General features: G+C 37.0%; 2 protein-coding genes across 2 annotated transcripts; one reads left to right on the top strand and one right to left on the bottom strand.

Annotated features, from left to right (window-relative positions):
* Window positions 1–229: 229 nt before the first annotated feature.
* On the top strand, window positions 230–6503 carry LOC101893911 (phosphatidylinositol 3-kinase catalytic subunit type 3). Its single transcript, XM_005179239.4, has 7 exons — window positions 230–436; window positions 495–1119; window positions 1182–1277; window positions 3059–3144; window positions 3213–4406; window positions 5487–5848; window positions 5914–6503. The coding sequence occupies exons 1-7, from the start codon at window positions 366–368 to the stop codon at window positions 6357–6359; spliced, it is 2880 nt and encodes a 959-aa protein (XP_005179296.1). The 5' UTR covers window positions 230–365; the 3' UTR covers window positions 6360–6503.
* A 2534-nt stretch (window positions 6504–9037) lies between these two features.
* LOC101894085 (uncharacterized) lies at window positions 9038–25376 on the bottom strand. The gene is made up of 8 exons (XM_005179240.4): window positions 24913–25376; window positions 24682–24753; window positions 14376–15691; window positions 14180–14314; window positions 13976–14110; window positions 13852–13913; window positions 10471–11314; window positions 9038–10406 (listed from the first exon to the last, which is right to left on the bottom strand). The coding sequence occupies exons 2-8, from the start codon at window positions 24739–24741 to the stop codon at window positions 9746–9748; spliced, it is 3213 nt and encodes a 1070-aa protein (XP_005179297.1). The 5' UTR covers window positions 24742–24753; window positions 24913–25376; the 3' UTR covers window positions 9038–9745.
* Between the last annotated feature and the right edge of the window lie 1244 nt (window positions 25377–26620).

The raw sequence follows: 26620 nt of genomic DNA, 5'->3' as shown, positions 1-26620 counted from the left end.
ACTGGTTTCACTCTTAACTTGCTCTTAAATTATTTGAAACATTATAAAAAGGTACTTTTAGGGAAGACAACATAAACAAATTTGTTGTTGCATTCATTTAGGGCGAATTCTTCATTACAACAATTTGTTTTGACATTTAATGGTGCCATCAGCTGGGCTGATGCGATTACCTAGTACATCTACCTTGCTCTTAACTTTTATTTGGTCTTCTCCTTTGTTTTGTTTTTCTCTACTCATTCGTAAACTTGAACGTTTTGTTTTCTGTGTAATTTTTATTGGACATTATGTTTTGTTTTTTCTTACTTGGCTGGTGAATAAGGGTTTTCTTTGTGGAAATAATTTGGGAAAATCAGCGAAATATAGCGATGGATCAGCCTAATGATTATTTTCGCTATATTTACAGTTCATCATTAAATGAATTGGTGCAAATAAAAATGTATGTAAAATGGGAACGTAACTAAAGATCAATAATTCATTAAAATTATCGCTTTCAGTGGTACCCTAGAGGGGAAGAAAAAACGCCAACCAGATTATGAAAAACTACTCGAAGATCCCATATTACGTTTCTCCGGTCTCTATTCCGAAGAATGTCCTTCATTTCAGGTGCGCCTACAAATTTTCAATCAGGGTCGACCCTATTGTCTTCCGGTTACCACCTCATATAAGGCATTTACCAAACGATGGAGCTGGAATGAGTGGGTCACGTTACCTTTGCAATTTTCCGATTTACCAAGGACAGCAATGTTGGTGTTGACCATACTGGATTGTGCTGGCGCTGGTCAGACATCAGTTATTGGTGGAACATCGATATCATTGTTTGGTAAAAACGGTATGTTCCGTCAGGGCATGTACGATTTGCGTGTGTGGCTTGGCGTTGAGGGCGATGGCGGTAATCCTTCAAAAACTCCCGGTAAGGGTAAAGATTCTTCGAAATCACAAATGCAACGTTTGGGTAAATTGGCGAAAAAACATCGTAACGGTCAGGTGCAGAAAGTCGATTGGCTGGATCGTTTAACATTCCGTGAAATAGAGCTAATCAATGAACGGGAAAAACGAATGTCTGATTATATGTATTTAATGATTGAATTTCCCACAGTGGTCGTTGATGATTGTTTTACGGTGAGTAAAATAGATCCATGGGTGATTTAATGCATATCTGAGACAATATTTTATCTTTACAGTATTCCATTGTCTATTTTGAGCCAGAGGGCGATAAAAACTATAAATTCCTCAATAAACCAAAGTTAGTAACAGTTCCAGATTCCGAAATATTGCAGGTAAGAAAGTTTTTTAAAAATATAATTTATTTATAGTTACGTTACTACCATTGATGCTAGGCTTTTATGTATTTGCTTTTTATATTTAACCATTGTGGTTTCAGCCACGTGCAACAAAGTAGAAGAAAGCCCCATAATTGACCTTATTTAGAATAACCAAATGACCTTCAGCTCTTGGTCTTGACTTTCTGTGACCGTTATCTTCAATGTCTACAACATGGTAGGAAACATGAAAAAGTGGAAAAAGCAACTGAAATCGATGCCAAAATTGAATTTGTGTTTCATTACTACATTTGTACTACAACGAATATAAACGTTTTATTAGACGACAAATACGAAACAACTAACAAACGAATTGTTAATTATAAATTGAAAACATAACTTATTCGAAATGTCTCTCGTATTTCAAGAAATTTATGATTTTGATAAAATTAAAGATCAAATTCTTTCGCAAGTGGCGATATAACAATAAGTCCTTCAAACAATGTGTGGTGAGAAGTAGCAAGTGTATTATTGTTGCTGTTATTATTAAAATAATTAATTTTTAATATAATCAGTATGGGACGTTGTCGATTAATATTTTTTACTTATAAAGGGTGAGATAAAAAACTGCAACATTTCTTTTTTAAATTTTATTAAATGGAAGGAAAAAATTTCGGAAATAGCATCAAATTTTAGAATAAGTTAAGATTGTCTTGAATTGGTCACCTTTGGCACGAATTATGGCCTTCAAATGGCCAATTAAACCGTCACACGCTGCCCGAATGTGGCTCTGCGGTATTTTGGCCCATTCCCGGCGAAGCGCTTGCTTGAGGTGATCGACACCCATTCTTGGGTGGCGGTTGCTAAGTACCATGGTTCTGAGTCCTGTTGGAATGTCCAAGGTCTGCGGCCAAAATGTTTGCGTGCACAAGGCTTTAATACACACTCTAGAATGTTTTCGAGATAATATTCGGCATTTATTCTGATGCCACGGTCGATTAATACGGGCGGAGAGCGACATGGCGGCCCACACCATCACCATGGCCGGCGCTTGAGTTCTGGTGTCCAACCGAAGGTGCACATTTTTAGCTGACCTCTTTGGCAAGTAAACACGAGCGGATTATTTTATTTGTTTACAAACTGCTGGACAACGAATGATTTCTCATCGGAGAAAACCAAATTCGGCAGTTCACCACTTTCGGCCAAGCAACTCTTTAGCTCTTTTGGGTCTATTTTATTTCTGTTGCGGTGTAAGTTCTTGCACTTTTTGGAATTTAAATGGCTTTACACCGAGCTCATTTTTCAATATTTCCCGAATGGAATATTGGGATATGTTCAGTTTACGAGCCATTTTTGGGCCACTGCAACGCGGGTTTCGATTAAGTTGCTTCTTTACTTTTCGAACCATTTCTGCTGATGTTGCTGTTTTCTTCCGTCCACTTCCTTGATTTCGGGCTACGCCACCCGTATTACGGTAACGAGCGATGGTACGAAACACAAAAGATTTATTCACAGTTAAAATCTGGAGTTTTTTAACGATAGCCACTTGTGGTTTTCCAACCAAATATAAAGAAATCACACCATCACGCTTGAATTCCATCGCGAATAACTTTTTTTTCTGGAAAATTCTCACCAAAATGCTTATGTACGTTTGTAAACAATATAATGAGCTGTCACTGGAATAATTTTAACAGTTTTTAGACTAGAGGCTTAGAAATGGCAGCAGTCCGAAGTTGGTTGCAGTTTTTTTCATCTCACCCTGTATGTCCTCATCAAAAAATATTCTTACTCGTTTGCAGGAAAATCTCGTCGAAAGAAAACATCATCGTCTGGCTCGTTCTGTAAGGTCTCGTATATCTGATCGTGATGCCAAACCAACAGCAAGGTATGTGACTATTTTAGAATTTCCCCTCTACAATGTTTCTCACCTCTCTCTCTATTTCCATTTTCCAGCATTCGTGATCAATTACACACAATCGTCTATCGATATCCACCAACATGTGTGTTGAATAGCGAAGAACAAGATTTACTGTGGAAATTCCGTTTCTATTTGAGTTCTCACAAAAAGGCATTGACAAAATTCCTAAAATGTATCAATTGGGAGACACCCGGAGAAGTAGAGCAGGCCTTAATACTTCTAAACAAATGGGCTCCCATGGATGTGGAAGATGCCTTGGAGCTGTTAAGTCCAAGTTTTAAACATCCTCATGTACGCAAATATGCGATTAGTCGCTTGGCACAGGCACCAGACGAAGACCTGCTACTGTATTTATTACAACTCGTACAGGCTTTGAAATATGAGAATTTTTCGGATATTATAGAATCGCACAAACGACTGTTTCCTGACCGCGACATAGTACGTTCATTGGATGACAATTCTACGTTGTTTGATCAGAGTTCCTTGTGCTCGGAATTGAGTGTTGGAGGTGGTGGTGGTGGTGTGGGCGGTGGAAGTGTTGGTGGCACAATGGGTAGTACATCCTCCGTTTTAATTGCAACTCAACGTAGTGGCATACAACGTCCCGGTGTTCAAATAGAACGTTCCACAACAATGCCCATGGCAATATCTGTAAATTCTTCGCTGGCCGATGACAATGAGACCTCAATAGGTTCCCTACCATCCGATGTATCAAATACTTTGATGAGTGATAATAACACAAATGTCCAATATTCAACCATGACCACCAATACCGCAACTAATCTAGCCACATTCCTAATACAACGGGCCAGTAGAAACCCCACATTGGCCAATTATTTGTATTGGTACCTCTCCATAGAAGTGGAAGATTGTGAATCGATTCGCAAGCAAGACGAAAGTGTACATGAAATGTATGATATGGTATTGAAAATGTTCCTTAAAGTTTTGGAGAATGGTAATTTCTATTTACGTGGCATATTCTATAATTTGAGAAAACAACAACGTTTCATCGACGAGCTGGTACGTTTGGTGAAAATTGTCGCCAAAGAGCCGGGAAATCGTAATAAGAAAACGGAGAAATTCCAGAAATTATTATCAGAGGCAGATACGTTTAAAATAAATTTTACAAATTTCGAGCAAATACCATTCCCCTTGGATCCGGAGATTTATATAACGAAGATTGTGCCCTCGAAGACATCGTTGTTCAAGAGTGCATTGATGCCAGCAAAGTAAGTTTATGGGAATGTCGTTTAACGAAATGCTAGTAATGGAAATCTGGCACTTATGCTTTGGGACTCTGGAAGAGCATTTTTTTTTGAACATTTTAACTGAAAACTTAAAGAAGTATTAAATTTTTCTTGGGAATTAAGTTCATAGCATTTTATAGCCTTTATCAAATTTATGGTGCTTTCATAAATGTAGAGTGACAATACAATAGTATCTATGAAACCATTAGAAAAAAAGATTGAGCTTTGAAATTTTGCCAGATACTTTTATCCTACATTGGTATCCATCCATATTTCCCATACTTCCGCCTTCAGGGAGCATAGCAGCTCATACAGCTGTGTTCGTTCTGTTTCCATTTTCTGACTCCATTCAATCTGCTTCTACCTCTAAGTCCAGTCTCAAAAAGGATGCAACCTGTGTGGGCAGTGTCCAAGTCGCTGTTAATCCGGGCCCAATAGGAATTTAGGCGCTTGTACCATCCGGATCGTAATTGAGCCAAAACTACTCTGGGTTTGTCGGGGCAGCTCGTGTTTTTCAATTCGGGGCTGCAAATTGAATAAGCAACCGCGGACAGTCAGCGGGTCTAGGGGGAGAGTCTCAGTGTGGAAGACAAAATTATAAAAAGACACCCTCCAAAAAACCAATCCTACTTCGACTGCTGCTGTTGTGGACGTCTTATCGCCCTCCGACAACAAAGCTCCACAATTTGCCAAACATTGGATATTTTAGCTTAATTCCAAGCAGCTAGTAGTGCGTTGATACTTTGGGAACCTGGAGGATGGTGGCAAACTGCCTCTGGACTGTCTGGTATATACATACAGAAGGCTCCAAGATGGATGAAGGTATAGGTGGTGGCGTTTTATGCCCTAATCTAATCATCAAATTCTTTTGTAAGCTTAATTACAATTATGCAATATACAATTATAGTACTTCCTGATTTTTTAATATTGGCTCACCTTTTAAATTAAATCAGCAGTCTTTGAGGATAGAATACCATCAAATGTTTACGATTTTGAGGATAGCAAATTTAGTCATAACTTTAATTGTAAAGAATATAAAAAGTCTCTAATTCCTTTTTCCAGATTGACATTTGTTACATCGATCGCTCAACATGAATATGTGGCAATTTTTAAACATGGTGATGACTTGAGGCAGGATCAATTGATCCTACAAATGATTACACTGATGGACAAATTATTGCGGCGGGAAAATCTAGATCTCAAATTGACACCTTACAAAGTTTTGGCAACAAGTTCAAAACATGGTTTTCTACAGTACATCGATTCCTATACAGTGGCTGATGTTTTGGCACGAGAAGGCAGCATTTTGAATTTCTTTAGGAAACACAATCCCTGTGATTCGGCACCATATGGTATTATGCCGGAAACCATGGATACCTATATAAAAAGTTGTGCTGGCTATTGTGTCATTACCTATTTGTTGGGTAAATCAATACCAAGGAATTTTGAGTTTCTTTTTAATTATTAAAATTATGTTTTTTTTTTTCAGGTGTGGGAGATCGTCATTTGGATAATTTACTTTTGACCACAAATGGCAAACTATTTCACATAGATTTTGGTTACATCCTCGGTAGAGACCCCAAACCAATGCCACCACCCATGAAGCTAAGCAAAGAAATGGTTGAGGCGATGGGTGGTGTCACATCGGAACATCATCATGAATTTCGCAAACAATGTTACACTGCCTATTTGCATTTGAGACGTCATGCAAATGTTGTCTTGAATTTGTTCTCTTTAATGGTGGATGCTTCGGTGCCCGATATTGCTTTGGAACCCGATAAGGCAGTTAAAAAAGTAGAAGATAATTTACAATTGGGTCTAACCGACGAAGAAGCTGTCCAACATTTGCAAGGCCTGTTGGATATTTCGATTACAGCTGTTATGCCTGCTTTGGTCGAACAAATTCATAAATTAGCGCAATATTGGCGTAAATAAAATAATCGACTACCATTAGTGTTTTTTTGTTTAAGCGAATTTGTTAAATTATAATTATGCTATTAAATATGTGTATTAAATGATATGATATAAAATATATAATTACTTATATAAAAGTATTGAAAAGTGTACAATTTAAAATAATTTTTAACACAATATTCATTTGCATTAACAACGCCCTACGTTCCGGAAGGGCCAGAGTTATACTAGATAAGGTACTGTCAACTAAGCCTAATGTTGAAACAAAAGTTTGGCTGACACAAACAATGAATTATGCCATCAATCATGAAATTTAACAAACTAACATCTCCCTAGTTCTGTAATCTAAGATGGACATGGGAAAGAGGTGGCTATAATTTTCAATACTTCAAGTATAAAGCCAGAATATTTGCCATAAAAAATAATTTGGGATTTGGTTATTAAAAAGGCAACATCTAATTGGGGAGCATTTTTAATGACAAAAAAGAAGCATTAATTTACTCAGATTTGACTATTTTTTTGAAATTGCTATTGAAATTTGGAAACATAATTTTTAAGGGCATTCTGACTAAGATATATCTATTCTGTTGATCGTGAAAGACCTTTGTGGTCTATGTCTTGGACAGGTATAACATGGGGATTAGAAAAATTTCTTAGCACTCAAAAAATGTGCACTTCTCGCTAACGCTTCTCCACTCATGATGGTTTTGTTTAAGGATGCGCAGCAACAGGGTAGTCACAAACTGCATATCTCGGAGACATTTGATCCAGTGTTCTTCCTATCAAGAATAAAGTTGATGGGGATAGAAGAAATTTAGAAATGAGAAAGAGAAGTATAGGTAGCAGGTTGGTCTACCTTTAAGCAAATTTGTAGATGATGATGGGATATATGTCTGAAATGAACTTTGACATGTCTATCTTCCGGCTGTCAAATAGCATATGTCTCTTGTTGGATAACATGAGATATCTGCATAGTAAGTGTTCAATCGCCTATTACTATTTTTCAGCTTCACATAGTCTACAGTTGCTGTTGTAACAACTTCATATGTTTTGTTTGATTTCTGCTAATCCGGTTCTAACTCCAAAACCAACCATAACCATAACCAAAAATCTTCTGGAGTGAATGGGGTGGGCATTGCTCCCAATTACCTTGTTTTTTTGTAGGCAGCTGACGTTTTTCAGCTGTAATTGATGGAGGGTGGACTTTGAGGACGACATTCATACTGAAATTTTCGATGAGATCTGTGACTTCATCAGTTTGAATGTCACTCAGATCGGCCTGATAGGCTTCTTGATCTAGATTTTAGAGGCTATCTCTCTTATAGCGTTGGACGTCCCTCTCTATATCATACATAGTCTACAGTAGAAGTCAGGAACACTCTCATTCAGTGACCAGTCTTACATCAAACCTACTAAGTGCCATCTTCCAGGTTATTCCATGAGAGACTTTTTGAATTAGATGATATAAAAGCTTATTGGTGGTTTAAACAGTCTCAATTCGTTACCACTCCCCACTATGTTGCAATGTCAAGAAACCCAACAATGCTTAATGAGTCATGTATTTCAAGGTTGGCTTTCGTGCAGTCAAGAATGGCTCTCGGTTTAATGGCACTTGACTTGATGGCTTTAAGGGCCGTTTGACTATCGATATACAGGGTGAGATTAAAAAACTGTAACAAAGTCAAAAGCCATAATTTTTACATTTATTGAATGAAAGCAAAAAATGTTGGAAATAGCATCAAATTTTAGAATAAATTTAGATTTGTTGGCCAATGAAACCGTCACACGCTGCCCGAATGTTCCTCTGCGGTATTTTGGCCCATTCCCGGCGAAGCGCTTACTTGAGGTGATCGACACTTTGTGAATATCTATTGCCAACCATGCTTTTGAAAATATTCCAGACACAATAGTCCAACGAATTGGTATCCGGAGATTTTGAGATGACCCCCAGAATATTTTCGCGATAATATTCGGTATTTATTATGATCGATCGATTGATACGAGCGGGGAGCGACCATAGACTGTTATGGCGGCCCACACTATCACCATGGCCGGCGCATGAATTCTGGGGTTCAACCATTTTCAGCTGACATCTTTGGCAAGTAAGCACGATCATTTTGTTTGCTGCTGGACAACGAATGTTTTCTTCAGGCCACCACTTTCGGCCATTTTTCAATATTTGCCGAATAGAATATTGCGATATGTTCAGCTCACGAGCGATCGAAACGTATGAAGCGTATTTATATGTTTAAAGTCACAAGTTTGCATTTCGGCTGACTTCTTGATTGCTACGCCAGAATACAGTCGGTCCCAAACTGCAAACCTGGTACACTGATGGGAACGTCGCCGCATAACACCCAGACATTATCGGGTCATTTTTATGTGTGGACCAGTACAGAAATTATTTTAGGAATGCCGAAACATCGCCTCGTCAGTCTATGGATCATTGTTACTCGAATATTTAAGTCGAGATTATCCCTTCAGATCCGCTGACTGTCCGCGCCTACTTATTCAATTCGCACCTGCTCAATATATCTACTGGGCTTTCCACTATCCGCAACCTATAGATGCGCCCGATATCAATCAGATACGTTCCACTCACAATTTGTTTGTACAATTTTCAGTCTTTCTATTTGATAAGCACACTATTACAATTTTTCATTTTCTTATTATAGATAAAATTAAAACGCCACACCACATTCACAGTAATGGAAAAGTTTTTTTTATTGATAATTCAATTTTTAAAAAATTTGTGTAATTGGTAAATCTTAATATTCACTAGGGTCAGTAAAATATATAATTTTAGTTTTTAGTTTTTTTTAAGAATATTGCAATGTTTTTAAAATAGAAAAAAAAAAAAAATAATGAAAATGTTTTGTTGTGTGCATTTGTTCACAGTACAACAACGCAAGAAGGGTGCCAAAACGATAATAATGAAAAAATACAATCTAAGGTATGTGTGCGGTGCACTCTGATGGAAATAGTTTCCCCAATAATGATGATGATGTTGATGGATCAACTAGTAAATAAATTTAACTTTTAGAGATCGCCTGGGTTTCACACCACAAAAAAAGAAAAAAATTCAAAAACGAAACAAAAATAATGCCGATACACTGAAAGATATTTAGGGTTTTGCAGTGTTTCCAATTTTGCGTATTTTTTTTCGATCCACTAAGTTTGTTAGTAATATAAAACTGAAATTTATTTAAAAGCTATTTTAAACAATTAACTAAATTTTACACTATATCATTGTTCATGAGAACAAATAAACTTCCATAGAATGCCAACAACATATATTTTTCGATTCCTATTTTTTCTTCCTTTGCTTCCTTTGTTTTGCCTTAATACTAGCCGTAATGAAAAAACGAATAATTTAAAGAAGTAGCGCCGCACCACACCTTCCAACATTATGCATCAAATGTTATTTGTCGTCGAGCCTTAGCACTATTTGTGATAATTTCTGTGACCAATTGAGTGTGGGCCTTAACGGCCGAGCCACCACCGCCCGTACCTGCATATGTTATCATATTGCGTTGGTCTTTGCCGGTAAAATTCTTTTGTGCCGAATTCCTTACATCACAGTCCATATTCTCTCTCAGAGCATCAGCATAAATATTACTTTTCGAAGAGCTGTTTGGCAGGCTTTTATTAGGATCAATCATTTTCTTCCCACTTCTAGTATTGGATGATTGCGATGTTTCGATAATAACATCTTGTGATATTTGACCCAAGAAACTATTTGTCTGTGACATTGCCGTATTGTTGCCACTACAAAAGCCAGAGGTGTTTTGACTAATCGGCCCGAAGGAATCAAACGAACTGTCTCCATTGAATATGTTGAGCGACGAAACTTTATGGCTAAATGAAGATGAGGCTTGTGACAGAGATTGCGATGATGATTGCTGGGAGAGTTGTTTTTTCATTTGTTGATATTCTTCAGGGCCAATATAGCCGGATAGGCGGGAGGTGGATTGACGTTTGGTATCATCGATTTGGGATTTTGCCTGAAGATAAATGTCGTCGGCTGTGCCACCAGCTGTTACATTATAAACATACTTTTTGGCCAATCTAAACGGAAGCAAATGAAAATATCATTACAAGAACTATTTTTGCATTTAATTCGTTTACATACCTCAACATAGTTTCACTATTACTTGTACTGTTTTTCTGATAGTATTCCTGGAATATTCTCCTAACGACACGTGCCAAAATTGCTGCATACTGTTTGAAGCTCTCATGTTTGGCTGTAATTTTGCGTTCCTGCAGTGCCTGTGATACAGCCCACAATAATTTCTTCTTCTGGTTCTCAGTCAAACTATTCGACGAGGCCGTTGTTTCCGAATAGGATTTTTGCAGTTTCGACCCACCACCTAGTGATGTTATCGAACTGGCCCTCGCCAATGATTGGTTATTACTGCTGCTTATGCTCGAACAACTGACATTTGTGGCCATGCCTCGATTCGAAGCAGAAGCACTTGGCAATTGTTGTTTTGCTGATGAGGAACCAGCCCCAATGCAAAAACTTTGGCTTTTAATTTTCAAAGCTCGCGGTGTTAGACCGGAGCTACCTGTTTTCATGAGTTTACTATTCTGCATTGCCAGATCAACGTCATCAGCATCATCACAGGGATTTCGTTTACGTTTCAGTAACGATTCTAGCTGTGAACTGTTGTATGGTGCAAAATAGGTATTTTCTGTTGTGGCAGTTGATGTGTTATTGGTTTTTTGTTGGCCACTGATTTGTTGCTGTTGCTGTTTTTCTGGGGTAAAAAGCAAGGCACGTTTGGACTTTTCCACACGATTTGCTAATTCCGGTTTCATTGGGGGTGGTTTGGGCAGCGATGCTCTCTGCTGTTGTACATGTTTGGCGGGACTTTGGAATAGCGCGCGTTTCGAGGTTTCTCTTGATGGTCCCGGTTTAATGATGTCATTGCGGAACAAACGTTTACGTGCCGATGAACTTGGAGTTTTGCGAGCTGAAAGTTGATAAAAGGACTTTGATTATATTTGGTGTCGACGGATAGTCATGATTTGTAAAGTTCTAGGATCCTCCAGAGTTTTTCTATCTATAATATTGTTGTTTATAAAAACAACAATAATGGGATTCAGTCTGACCATTTTGCAACAACAAAATACCATGGTATCGCGAGCAAACATGCCAACACTGTTCTATTAATAGACAAGGTTCGGTCGAAGAAGGGGTTTTTGTTGTAACAGACACAAGCAACTTACATTGTTATGCTACTTCACTCATGTAAAACGAAATCATAACAAGTGGAGAAAGATGAAAATGTTTATAAGGGCGGTTGTAAGATTTAGAAGATTTTTGAAAAAGAATTTTATTTTTTTTTGTAATTCTTTGGTTCCTCTTCTATTGAGCACGATCTCGCCACTTGGGTAAAAGAAAATTATCATTGGAGTTATTTTTAAAATAACTGGGGAGAATATCCCAGACAAAAGAAGGCAACTGATGAGGATTGGTGGCTCTTTCCGAAACCTAGGTATTCCCTGCCTTACCCCCTGGTAAACATGACCATCGTTCTCCACTAATAAACAAATGTTGTTTTTATAAAAACAACATAAATGGGATTAAGCCTCACCTTTTGCAACAATAAAATACTATGGTATCCCGAACAAACATGCCAACACTGTTCTAAAATATTTTCTATACATATGAGTCTTCAATATACCAAAACTCCAGGACCTTCCAACATAAGAAAAAGCTCCAAAAAATTTTTCCCTAAATACACGTCCTTTTAGCGTCTTTGAATAATATATTTAAAACCTTCTGGACGACTTTTATACATAACGAAACTTTTAAAGATCAAGGATTACTACACTGTTAACAGTACATCCTGTCCAATGTCTTTCAACAGATGACTTATACTTGGGAGAGTTAATGCTCAAATACCTGGAATACATCTTTGATGCGGAACTAGCAAAAATTATCAAACGAGAAAACAATGGGGCGAAAGCGAGACATGAGAATTACTTTTCCAACAAAGACTTATTTCACCACCTCTCATATCTCTATATACTATATCTCTTTTTTCCATTTCTTTCTCTCTTCTCAAGTATAAACACAATGGTTTCAAAGAAGGCAACTACTTGTCCTTTAACCAATGACAAAGAAACTCCCGGTGCCAGACTTTGTACAACCTTGGGATCTATACTAGGTTCCTACTGTGTTGGGATAATGACATGTAAATTTTGATTAATGTTGTCAGGAGATTCAACCACAGGCTAATGACCAATTTTTGGTTAATATACTTGGGAAGAAGGTATTGTCATCGGTTATCTGCTTGTATAAAAAAATCATTGCTTCTGCGTAAACAGATCCAGACAAAACTAATATTCTAATATTCGTTTTAAGTAGAATCCAATCAATCTCATGTAATTCGAACATTAATTGCTCGGTATAGATTATGATGCAAGAACTGAATATGGACATCATATCGTCCATTGTATTTTCATTGGGGACAATAACATACAAAGAAGAAGTAGACATATTTAATATGGTATGCATTATATTGGGTCTGTTTTTGTTTAAGAATAGGCAGCTACACGGCAGTCGATGTCTTTCGGAGACCCTTGAACCAAAATGTTCTTCCTAGGAAGAATAAGTAGAGGTGACAAAAGAAACGAGAAAGAAAAAAGGGCTTGCAGTAGGGTAGCCAGTATCAAGAAGATGCGTTTTCGCAAGCTTACAGAGAAATTTGGATTCAACCTCTGAATTTTGATCTCCCACCTCCTAAAAAGACTTTGTGTCATTTTTGATAACATGGGGCTTCCTCATCCTCGTATAGTCTACAGTAGTGTAGACCACTGTTAATTCCATTTTGAGGTCAGGCCCTTTGGTTTTAAATCTCTCCAATATTCCTATTCTAGTCCACTTTTTTAGATTAGATATTCTAAAAAATAGAGGGGAGCGGGTTCTTTTTCTCAATATTACCGGCCAGATACCTTTCAATCAGTTTTATCTTCCAGAAATCTTCTAAAAATAGAATATCATTATTATTTGAGGTTGCTGTATGTTCTATTCCAATTTTTTCCATGTATGCCAGATGCCTTACATGCTTTAAATTAATATAAAACCTAATAGATGTCCACTATACCTTCCAACTGGTTTTCAAGTGTCATCATATGTATATATTTTTCGATGAGAGCTTTTTGAAGCAGCTGACAGTCTCATCGATCGGCAGATTAATCGACTGAGAATCACTAATTCTAATTTATTAGTCATTGCTAATATGTTTCTATGTTTTGGGACCCATCAAAGCTTAATGCATTTTCGCATTTCAAGGAGGGTTTTCTTGCAATCAAGAATGGCTATCGATTTAGCGACACTTGACAAGCTTTAACGGCCATCTGACTAGGAATTAGAAGCGAAGCTTTTTTTGAAAAGATTTGTATTTTTTTAAATACCACTTTGTCGTTCCTTTCCACTATCATGACCCAAGCCCAAATATCTGCCCATCTGACAGAAATTTAACAATAATTCCAATGTACTCACTTTTCTTTTTGCTGCCGGGTGTCATACGTTTTGGTGTGGCCTTGCGGCGGTTCTTCGGTTTCCTGTTAACATAAAAATAAATAATGATATCATTTCCAATAAAAACATTAAAAAATGTTCATACTTTTTGTCTAGCACAATTTGGGGACCCAATAAGGTGCTGGATTTCTGTGAGGTCGTGGCCAAATGGGCTGAAGAAAAGATGGCACGACGTTTGGCCAAATGACTCAAACGATTACCGGGACTCTGACACAATAATCTGTGTGATGAAAATTAAATAAAATTAATCAGTCATTAATCATAATCATAAATTAATGCAAGCACTTACTTCATTCGAGTGCTGCGCTTCTTGGCCGATGAAGGTGAATTTTGATATGATGAGGCTGTTTCGGCTCCAATAAATCTTTCCATAATTGATAGACTTAAATATTCATTGTTTTCAGAGGCCTTGTTAAGGTTATAGCTACAATAAGAAATACGTCGTCACTATTTATTTCTCAATGAGAAACGGGTTTTTCACATACCTTAAACCATGTTGTCTTACACCCAAAATATCACGCCATGGCATTGTTTTGGTCTCATCAAGGCTGTGAGTGGGTTTAAATAAACTGGGTATTCTCTGGGGTTTTGTTTGAACTTGTTGGGGCTCATTGGCCTTTTGTGGTGATTTTTGAAAGAAATTTAGCAGCGCATCTTTGCGCGATAAAACTGCATTGAACATATCCAGTTGTGGTATTGTAACCGATGGCGGCGGCAAAACACCAGCCAAACATTTTCGTATGCGCCTCAACATTTCTCTTTCACGGCGACAATTTTCTCTAAACAGGCTATAGTTATCTGTGCTGCTGTTTTGGGTTAGACTGCAATCCATGGTGCAATCATCGTTGGCAAAGCTGCCATCAACGGGACAACTAAATGAATTATTGGTTTCATTGGGGCATGTGGACGAGGTGGTTTTGTGGATTTCTTCATTTGCTGCTAGTTCTTCAGTTATCGTTTTAGGATTTTGTACTTCACCTTTGGTTTCCTCTTCCTCCTCGTGTCCACCACAATCATCAGCCTCCTCTTCGTCGTCATCATCACCAAATAAATCTGGTGATTTTTCATTGCTGTATTTTTTCAATATAAACGATTCCGAAAATTGCTGTTGTGACGTATTCAATGAGGTTTCCAATACCGGTGGCAAACGATTTTGTGCTTCCAAGGAAACATTCAAGGTTTCTTCCTTTTTACTTAAACTTTTAATTTTACCATTAAATGACAATTCCGATGAGGGGTTTGCGTCCGTTTGATTTGATAGGTTACTAGAACTGCTGGATCTGCGTAGCGGCAACACTGCAGGATCGTTGGAGGACATTTGTATGTCGACCGCATTACAGCTATTCTCCTCCACAATTGTGTCATAAAATTTGGTGAAAACGATTTTACCGGGCGATGGTTTCCGTGGTGCCATTTGACTTTTACTTTCACTGGAATCTGCTGCTGTTGCCACATTAGCTGCAATTAGACCCGATGGTTGATGCGGATAGAAAATGCGTTGCAATTTGTCAAATGGACTATTGCCAAAACCTTCAAACGATGACTCCTGGCTGGAATGCAGTGGAATGCCAAACAACATTTCTCTTTTTCCTTTGCTGTTTAGAACACTGTCTTTGCTTGCCTGCGAAGATGACGACGATGCTGATGAAATACTATCGTTTGCATGCAAACTGGCAATGGGAGCCATAGGTGTTGTAGTGGTAATAGTTACTTCATTGCTATAGGATGGCGGCTTTATAATGTAATCGAGTTGATCATCATCATAGATGCTGCTGTAATCATTGTTTTCACTGATCGAAGACTGGAATTAGAAAGAAACGAGAAACGAGAAGCGAGCAGGGTAGACCCAACGCTGTATTAGCCAATGTCAAATATGCGAATTTTGTGATAGAATCTCCTTTGACATAGAACACATGGCTTAAATCTTTTTCAAAGAAGAAGAAGAATATGTCATAAAGTATTGTCTTTGTCCTCAATGCTCTCAACAACAACAAGAAGTAAAGGTGTATATTCCGTAAACAAAATGGCCAAAGAAACGTCTATCGGTCTTTGAGTGAAGACCATTACTAAATATTCGTGTATACCTTAATTCTTCATAAAAGGGATTTTTCCCAAAAACAACCGAATATACTCTCACTCTCTCTGCTTTTCTTCATAGGGTACAATGTTGAAATAAAAACAACAAAATATATTTATGTGTTATTGGTGTATCCCGACTGTCAGTTATTTGTGTATATCCGAGCGCGGCACTATAATAGTTTATGACCTGGGTATTTGGCATTTTTGTGACTGGCACAAACACACTCGCAGTAATACAATAACATTTGCCATGCATCAGTAGCACATTGCAGTCAGCCACGCATGCGCGCACACTACGAGTACACTTTGAAACACCAATGAAGTACATTATCCGTCCAATGTATGAGTGAGGTGTTCTATCTATGTGCGTGCCATCGAAATTGTGGCGCACACAATATGGCATAGGGAACATAAAGCGAAAACAACTCACAGACGCTGTTTTGTATCCCTAAAATCGTTTATTCTGCTCTCTTCCTCTCACTCTCTCTCTCAAAAAAGGAAGAATGGAATAATTTATTTTTATAATTCCACACATAAAAATGAGAGAGCATTGCTCTGAACATAAGGAATAGAGAGAGGGTATTAAATCTCTGAGATATGTCGAAGGGTAAAGATCATTAATTCAAAAAAAAAAAAACGGAATTTATTTTATAGCCTTTAACAGATAAAAAGAAATTTCATTTAACAAAAATAAAGAAGGTGGGGAGGAAGTTAGAAAAAGAAGAAAAACAATTTCTTGCTTTTGCATCCCAGCCATTAATTATATATTTTACTGCTAAGTGCTTCAACCAATCAACTTTATCTATGTACATACCTACCCCCAACAATAAAAGATATAAATTGTTAAAGTAGCAGCTAACTACTAAATGGGATTATTTTATTTCTGTTAGTTTAATAACCATATTCAATGAATATAATATGCATAGCCGATAATCCTTCACTAGGGTGGAATGCAAAGCTTAACGACCTTTTGACTTAATATGGTAGGCGAAGCATTCACCTTGTGAATTAAGTAGGCGGTGAAATGGCTTATAAAATACAAGACTTTTTTGGTTTAATCTATCCATCCATATGACGATATGCACCTATTCAGTCTTTCTACTGCCACGGGAGAAAGACCGTATTACAAACTATACATATCAGACTATGAGAGTTATAGGAAAACGTGGACCTATAGGGTGAGTGGAAATACTGCAACAAAGTCAAACGCCATAATTTTTACATTTTTTTAAATTTTATTGAATGAAAGCAAAAAACGTCGGAAATAGCATCAAATTTTAGAATAAGTTTAGAGTAGTTCAAATTGGTCACCTCTGTCACGAATTATGGCTTCAAACGGCCAATGAAACCCTCACATACTGTCCGAATGTTTCTCTGCGGAATTTTGGCCCTTTCCCGGCTTGAATTCCATCACGAATAACTTTTTCCGGAAAATTCTCACCAAAATGCTTTTGTACGCTTGTAAACAATATAATGAGCTGTCACTGGAATAATTTTAACAGCTGTCGGAAGAGTGGCTTAGAAATGACATCAGTCTGTAGTTGATTGCAGTTTTTTCATCTCACCCTGTATACCGATAATGTTCTGATACAGGAGATACAACCCACTACGAACTCTAAGTACCAAACTTCAAACAATTCCGTTTAAAAATCTGACGTTACCAAAATGCCAAATATCGAAAGGCCAATGGGGACTATGCGAAAACGAAGATCGGCATGGCTCATTTACGAATTTAACCAGCCTACTGACAAAATACACATGCATACAAAATTTTAGCATTTGGTGTCAATTTGTTTGAAAGGTTACAACAAACAGACGGACTGACGGACAGACACACAGACAGACGGTCATCGCTTTGTAGGCTCTAAAATCAGAATTACAAGAACTTTTAAACGGAATGATAAACTTAATATACACTATATAGTATGGTGGAGGGTGTAAAATGAAGAGTGAGAATAAAGTATAAAATTACTTTGTTTCAAAAAAAAAAAAAAAAAAAAAAAAAAAAAAAAATCAAAAGCCGTAAAATTTGGGAATAATGTACATGGCCAAATACTTTTCTACCGTATACGTGCTCAAGATAGCAAAATAAAAGTGACAGTACATAAAAGGCTTTTTTGAATGGCTTAATTAATCGGCTGGTTCTTCGTAGAGGAACAAATGAGTTTTAGGTTGAATTAGCTCGAACGAATAACGCTTGCATATCACTGAATTTTATAATCAAAATGCGTGCTCTGTTTGGGAAGATCATTGAGCGCTTCTACCATTCCATTGTCTTCTGCGACGAATCTCATTTTTGGCTTAATGGGTTCGTAAATAAGTACAATTATCGACTTTGGAATGAAGATCAGCCAGAAGCATTGCAAAATCAACTGATGCACCCATAAAGTCACAGTTTGTTGCGATTTATGAGCTGGTGACATCATCGGAACGCGATTCTTCAAAGAAGTTGCGTTACTGCGAAATAATATTAATTTTTTTACTCAATATAAAAGAGCTTAGCTTTGCATGACATGTGATTTAAAAAGACGGATGCAACACAGTGTGTGTAACAACGGACTTATTTAGAGGCAAGTTCGGTGAACATTTAATTTAATGTTTGGGACCTGTTAGATAGTGCGATTTAATGCCTTTAAACATTTTTTGTCTGGCTATGCCTATACAAACGAGTCAGTTTCAATTGAGACATTGGAAGACAACATTAGGATACCGGTCGAAATGTTGGAAAGAGTATGCCAAAATTGAACTAAGTGGACATACCATTTGAGGGGTAGCCGCTGTCAACATTTGCATGAAATAATCTTTAAACATTTAATTAATAGTGTCAAAATAAATAAAAATTTCATGCACTTTTTGAATTTTATGTGTCTTTTTCTTCAAAAATGTCTCTATAGCATAGAAACTATACCAAATATTTGACCCGCACTAACAATTTCTGCAGACAGGGGTTTATATTTACTTATAGGATAGGTGAATATTGCCGATTTTAAATATAAATCGTCCAACAATAGACACAGACATAGCTAAATCGACTTAGAATTTCATTCTGATCACAAACAAACAAATACTTAATGGGAACTCAGATGTATTATTCGAGGTGTTACAAATGGAGTGACAAACTTAAATACCCTATGATGAAGGGTACAAAGTGATGTTGAGTTCGGCAATTTCAAGTTTGTTGTATTCCATTTATCATAAAGAATTTTAAAAGTATAACTCAACTGTACAGAAATACAGATCAATCAAGGGCTGTAACACCAATAATTTGATGGATCGTAAAACTATAAATTCAAGTTGCATTCCTCTTTGAAATATGTCAATTCATTAAGCTGTATTGGGTTTTAGTACAAAACAACAGAGTGAGGAATAAAATGGCTAATGAATTAGCTTGAGGAAGCTTCTAGTCGATTGATCTACTTATTGATGGGATTGTCAAAATTGCCCAAAAAGCTCTTCTCGAAGAATCTGGCAGAATATGGTACTTGGACACCGGTGCAAGGTATCTAGGATCATCTTTCCTGCAATGTGGAGAAAAACAATCTGCTCTCTCGTGGTAGGTATACTGACTGGGAACAGCAGTATCAGATATTTGACTGGGATATCAGTGGTCTTAACTATTGTAGACTTTGTGAGGATGAAGAAAAGGTAGAGGTAATGGAACACCTAATTTGCGGATGCAACATATGTCGCAGGAAAAATAGGATCTTTGGTATGTTGGAGGCATCTTTATTTAAAGGTCTGCTAGAAGCATCTCCTGACTAGGCAAATCACATTACTATTAATACGTCTATACTAACCCTTCCTTGTTTTTCGCTTCTATATATTTAGTATTAACACTTATAATTTTTTCCCTAGGATAGCCACAATGGATCAAAGGTCTCCGAGTGAAGCAGCAATGATCGTGAATTTCTCAATAATTTTTTCTAAAGGACTATCAGAATCTTCTTCTTCAGATGATTCTTTAAAAAATAAGTATGAGACCGACTATCGTGTATGATCGTGAATTTTGAAGAGCTCAGCCTGATTCTCTAATCTTGGATTTTTCAATCAATATTTATGAAGAATACTTGACCGCTTTTTACTCTGATCGTTGATTTTTTCTAGGAATATTTTTTTGGTTTTAAAGCTCGTTTCGTCTAAGTATACATAGAAACGATAACTATAGATTTGGTTGGGTAAACACAACGAAAGACGATTTATATGAGAGGAATGTCCACCTCTGAATCGATTTCTACTAAATTTGCCGAGGCATTTGTACCTTTCCAATTCGGGCTTATATGTTAATATATCTGGTGCATAAATGCATATCTGAACCGATCCCGATAAAATTTGTAGAAGGTATTTCTGAGCTGTATTTGATATATTTCCCCGAATTTCGTTGTTACAGAGTGCATTTTGCGATTGTGGATAAAATATGCAACAAATCGGATGAACATTATATTTGGGACCAGCTATAGCTATATCTGAACCGATTTTCACCAAATTTGACATACTTGTTTCTATGCCCAATTTGGTCGTAAGTGCCAAATTCAATCCCATTTGGGCGAATATTACACGTTTGGCGCACAATAAAAGGCAAATCGGACGAAGATATATATGGGAGCTATATCCAAATCTGAACCGATCTCGATATATTTTGGTTGTTACAGAGTGCATATTACAGCCGTGGAGGAAAAAAAAACAAATTGGATGAACAATATATATGAGAGCTATAGCTATATCTGAACCGATTTCCATCATATTTGGCAAACTTATGTCCTAGCTTAATTTGGTCGTATGTGCAAAGTTCCATACTTTTGGGCCGATATTACACGTTCGGTGCACAATAAAGCTATATCTAAATGTTACCTCCAATTTCATAGGGGTCGCCATGGGGTCAAACAAATTATTGTGCAAAATTCCATCTGGATCGGGCAATAAATGCGACTTGTACTTTGTTTACAAAAATACATGGGCAGACAGACGGACGGACATACATAAATCGTCTCAGGATGTGATTCTATGCATATCATCAACAGGAACTATGGAAGTATCTTTTTTCCTTTTGCCTGTTACAAACAAATGCACAAAGACATAATACCCTGATCTCATTGTGGTGTAGGGTATAAACACGCAAAAGAAAATATTCAAGTTTATCATTGTGTCTAATTGCTTCCGATTTTTCTTTAAAAATACCCATACCCGTACAATAATTCACGTCATAGAAAAGTTAAGTAATTCCTGGCGTATTTCGACATTAGTGCCACCATAAAACCCAGTTTTCCTTTCTATGCGTAATCGCCCATTCATATCATATTGCATTAGTTGCATTGTAATGATTCTAATGTAAGACGGAAGAGCATTTAGGCTATAAAAATCCCAACAATGATATGACATTTTCACCACACTACATTCCTCTCAAGACATCAACGAAAGAAAAAGAAATAAGGGGAAAACTCTTGCACGTAAACATATTCCAAAAAAGTTTTGGACGAATAACAACTATACGAAATCAAATAAGGTGGTTGTTTTATAAACCGGTTATATGCAATGTGTAAACAATAATAAAATGTTTGGTGGGTGCACAGACACTGGCTGCCTGCAACTGCATCAGCTGATAAGTTTGGAAATATACTTTGTAGGTAGGAGGAATTTACCAAGAATTAAAAAAAAAAAAAAAAAACTCTGACCTCGTCTTGACAATTGATTGATGATCAATATTTAAATAATGTTTGTGTACACTACTTTTTGGATTGATAGATAAAACTTTACAGGGGCATAAGAAGAACTAGTATATTTACACTAATAGATTGGTGTAGCTATTTCATCATAGTTATTTCCAGTTCATTTCCAATGAACGCAAATAATTAAGAATTATTCCAGTTGGAATTGTGGAGAGTTGCAATTGGAATTGACAAATCACATGTTTTCATGGAGAGATTTTCCTCATTCAAATCTTTTCTTTACCACAAACTCGTTTTCTTTTCCGTTAAGTTTTCCAGTCTGTTAAGCGAGGAAGGAACAAAGTCTGATTGTCAAAAAAATCGTGCATAAGCATACCAGAAATATAGCTTACAATTTTTTCACTGCAACATTTAGGTTTCTATTAAAAAAATATAAAAACTGAAATTAAATTATCATTTAAATAACATTACCTTACCTAAAAAAGGTCATTGAAACAAATTGGAATATAAACAAACTATCATGTATCGTTCCTACCCTCCTTATGAGCCAGTGACAATTTCTACGGGACTTGAACTAACTACACAAATTTTTATCACTAGTCCGTACACTGCAATTATATGACAGAATGCAAGTGCCGTTATAGTTGACATATTTTTACCGCCCAAATTTATTTATGGTGGTCGTCGTTACGGCTTCCTTGTGCTCTATGTCAACGAAGCGTACAGAAAAGTAGATAATAACAAGTAAAAAAGCAGTAAGTTCGGCCGGGCCGAACTTTGAATACCCTCCACCATTTGGAACAAATTAGAAAATTTTCAAAAAAAATAAAATCCAATAAAAATTCTTTTAAAATCCTTAAAATATCTAATATAGGAAGGTGCCGATATATGGGGGGATATACGATATTGTGGACCTATAAAGACAAATCTATGTCTGCGTGTAAAGTACTCACAAGGAACTTCGTGTGTGGATTTTCAGACAATACGATTGGAAAATGTGGCTAAAATCATCAAAATACCGAATATCGCGGGGTACCGTTATATGGGAGCTATACATTATCGTTAACCTATATAGAGAATTCTCTGTCGGTGGGTAAAGTGCTCACAAAGAACCCCTTGTGTACAAAGAACCCCTTGTGACCATTCCGTTGAAACATATGGCTAAAAACATCAAAATACCGAATATCGGGGGTACCCTTATATGAGGGCTATACAATATCGTGGATCTATATAGATAATTCTCTGCCGAGGTATAAAGTACCCACAAAATGTGGATCAAATCATAAAATACCGAATATCGGGAGGTACCGTTATATGGGGGATATACGATATCGTGGACCTGTGTAGACAATTCTCTCTCAGGGGGTGAAGTACTCACAAGGAACTACTTGTTTTGATTTTAAGACAATTCCAACGAAAAGCGTGGCTAACATCATCAAAATACCGAATACCGGAGGTTACAGTTATATGGGGGATATACGATATCGTGGACCTACATAGACACTTCATTTTGAGGAGGTAAAATGCCCACAAGGGACTCCTTTTGTGGATTTTCAGACAATTCCGTTGAAAAATGTGGCTAAAATCATGAAAATACCGAATACCGTGGGGGTACCGTTATATGGGGGCTATACGATATTGTGGACCTATATAGATAATTCTCTGCCGAGGTATAAAGTACCCACAAGGAACTCCTTGTGTGGATTTTCAGAAAATTCCGTTCAAAAATGTGGGTAAAATCTTCAAAATACCGAATATCGGGGGGTACCGTTATATGGGGGCTATACGATATCGTGGACCTATATGGACAATTCTCTGCCGAGGTATAAAGTACCCACAAGGAACTGCCCGTGTGGATTTTCAGACAATTCCGTTGAAAAATGTGGGTAAAATCATCAAAATACCGAATATCGGGGGGTACCGTTACATGGGGGCTATACGATATCGTGGACCTATATGGACAATTCTCTGCCGTGGTATAAAGTACCCACAAGGAACTCCTTGTGTGGATTTTCAGACAATTCCGTTGAAAAATGTGGCTAAAATCATCAAAATACCGAATATCGGGGGGTACCGTTATATGGGGGCTATACGATATCGTGGACCTATATGGACAATTCTCTGCCGAGGTATAAAGTACCCACAAGGAACTCCTTGTGTGGATTTTCAGACAATTCCGTTGAAAAATGTGGGTAAAATCATCAAAATACCGAATATCGGGGGGTACCGTTACATGGGGGCTATACGATATCGTGGACCTATATAGATAATTCTCTGCCGAGGTATAAAGTACCCACAAGGAACTCCTTGTGTGGATTTTCAGACAATTCCGTTGAAAAATGTGGGTAAAATCATCAAAATACCGAATATCGGGGGGTACCGTTATATGGGGACTATACGATATTGTGGACCTATATAGATAATTCTCTGCTGAGGTATAAAGTACCCACAAGGAACTCCTTGTGTGGATTTTCAGACAATTCCGTTCAAAAATGTGGCTAAAATCATCAAAATACCGAATATCGGGGGGTACCGTTATATGGGGGCTATACGATATCGTGGACCGATATAGCCCATCTTCGAACTTGACCTGCCTGCAGACAAAAGAGAGATCTGTGCAAAATTTTAGCTTCCTATCTTAATTCGTTTAGACTGTAGCGTGATTACAACAGACGGACAGACGGACAGACGGACAGACGGACAGACGGACAGACGGACGGACAGGGCTAAATCGTCTTAGAATTTTACGCTGATCAAGAATATATATACTTTGTTGGGTCTAAAATGATTATTTCGATGAGTTACAAACGGAATGACAAAGTTAATATACCCTCCATACCTTTTTTGGTGGAGGGTATAAAAATCCCCAAATATGGTGGAAATGGTAAACGTAAACAATGTACCCATGTCGTTTCTTCCAATAACTGAAATACATACATATGACTGGGAAAGTTTGAAACAGCTGATTCTATATCTATGATTGAGGGTATGCTTTTCCGCTGGTATAAAATGAATGAGAAAAGGTATATTTTATATTTTTTCTACTTACACCACAACCCGATTCCGACTCATAGCTGTTATTGATTTTGATTTTCAATTTCAAAGACATTTGGGGACACGGCTGAAATAAAATAAAAATGCAAATTATTATTGCTTCAATACTTTTGTCACGTAATTCCACAGATCCACCATCATCCCAAATTAATTTTCTTTTTTTTTACATTCGGTGGAAAGTTTCATTTGCACACTAAATCATACACAAAAAGAACCAAATCATTACCTTTTTCAAAGTTAACAACTGGTCACGTTAAGAAAAAGTTTGTTTAAAATTTCTCATATAATTTTTTGGAAAATAAAACCACAGCTGATAAAGATATAAATACAGTGTGTGGATGGGGAGAATCAATAGAGAAAAAGACCGCGATCTTCTCTGCTGCTGCCACTGCCTTTTTTTAGTGGAACGCGGGCGCACTTTTGCTGTCACCACCGTACGTACGTAGCAATAACAACAATAACAATTTCAACGAGGCGAGGCTTTGTCTACACAAGTCTTTTTTGTGAAGGAAAATAATTACTTTAACGCGTTCGCTTTACTTTAACTTCACTACTTCAAATATATTCTTTCACTTTATAACAACTCAATCATTTTGGTTTTTTAATAAAATCCAATCGAATTGAGTAAATATTTCCACGATCTCTACATAGCCAACACAAAAAAACTAAGAAAATTTTTAGCCAACAAGCAAGACAGAGTTGCCAATAGTCACCAAAAAAATATTTTGTTTTTCTTCTGTGCCCCGTATTTTCTTCGATCACCCAGCTGTTTGAATTGGTTAGGTGGCCAAGCAACATATTTAATTTATAATACTTGTTTGGCGCCGTTAAATAAACACAATGCGAACGTCAGAAATATGTCTGCTTATTTTCTTCAAAGGTAAATTGAATAATCTGCCATGCTAAAGAATTGATAGAAACGCTATATTGCTCTGATGTTTTTTATCATTGAAATTCTCTTTTTTTTCATGGTAGAATTATTAGAGTGTAAAAGCAAAACTACAAAATATGCAATTCAACAACCACCACATAGAAAAATGAAATTTAGATTATTAAATAGAAAATGCAGAGCGGAAAGCTTAAAATCCTTATTATTATTCCACTGAATGTATAGTTTTAATTTGAATAGATCGATAAAGGCTGAGAAGGCATTCCCGTTGCATTAAAGTGAATTCTATATAAATAATGTATCACAAAATGGAAATTAAAACACAAAACGTCATATCCACGCTAGTATTCATGGTAGAAGAACACAACGCTTGGGAACATTGATATGTCAAAATGTTTAAAATATTTTGTTAAAAATGAGTAGATTTTTATATTTTTTTATTATAGGAAGCAAATCAGAGGTTGTTACTATATACATTTTTCAACAATTTTTACAAATTTCAATAATTAGTCACAATAGTCACAAGCTGCCCGAATGTTGTTCTGCGTTATTTTGGCCCGTGTCCGGCGAAGCGCTTGCTTGAGGTAATCGACACTTTGGTATTTTGTAGTGCCAACCTTGCTTTCCAAAATACTCCAGACACAATAGTCTAACGTATTGATATACGTAGATTTTGGTGGCCATTGTGCGCTGGAAATGAAGCGAGGAACCTCATTTTGTAACCATTCTTGGGTGGCGCGTGCGTAAAGGGCAACCTCCAGAATGTTTTCGCGATAATATTCGGTATTTTTTATGATGTCACGATCGATTAATACGAACGGAGAACGACCATCGGCCGTGGCCGAGTCTAGAATTCTGGTGGCCAACCGAACTTTCGCATTTTCAGCTGACCTCTTCGGCAACTGAACACGATAATTTTGTGCGTTTACAAACTGCTGGAAAACGAATGTTTTCTCATCGGAGAAAACCAAATTCGGCAGTCTACCACTTTCGGGCAAGCGAAGCAACTTTTTAGCTTTTTTGAGTGTATTTTCTTTTTGTTGCA

The sequence above is a fragment of the Musca domestica genome, unplaced genomic scaffold, assembly GCF_030504385.1.
Source record: "Musca domestica strain aabys unplaced genomic scaffold, Musca_domestica.polishedcontigs.V.1.1 48, whole genome shotgun sequence".
Classification (NCBI taxonomy): domain Eukaryota; kingdom Metazoa; phylum Arthropoda; class Insecta; order Diptera; family Muscidae; genus Musca; species Musca domestica.
The sequence above is the reverse complement of the archived record's forward strand: the minus strand, read 5'-3'. Positions and strand labels throughout refer to the sequence as shown.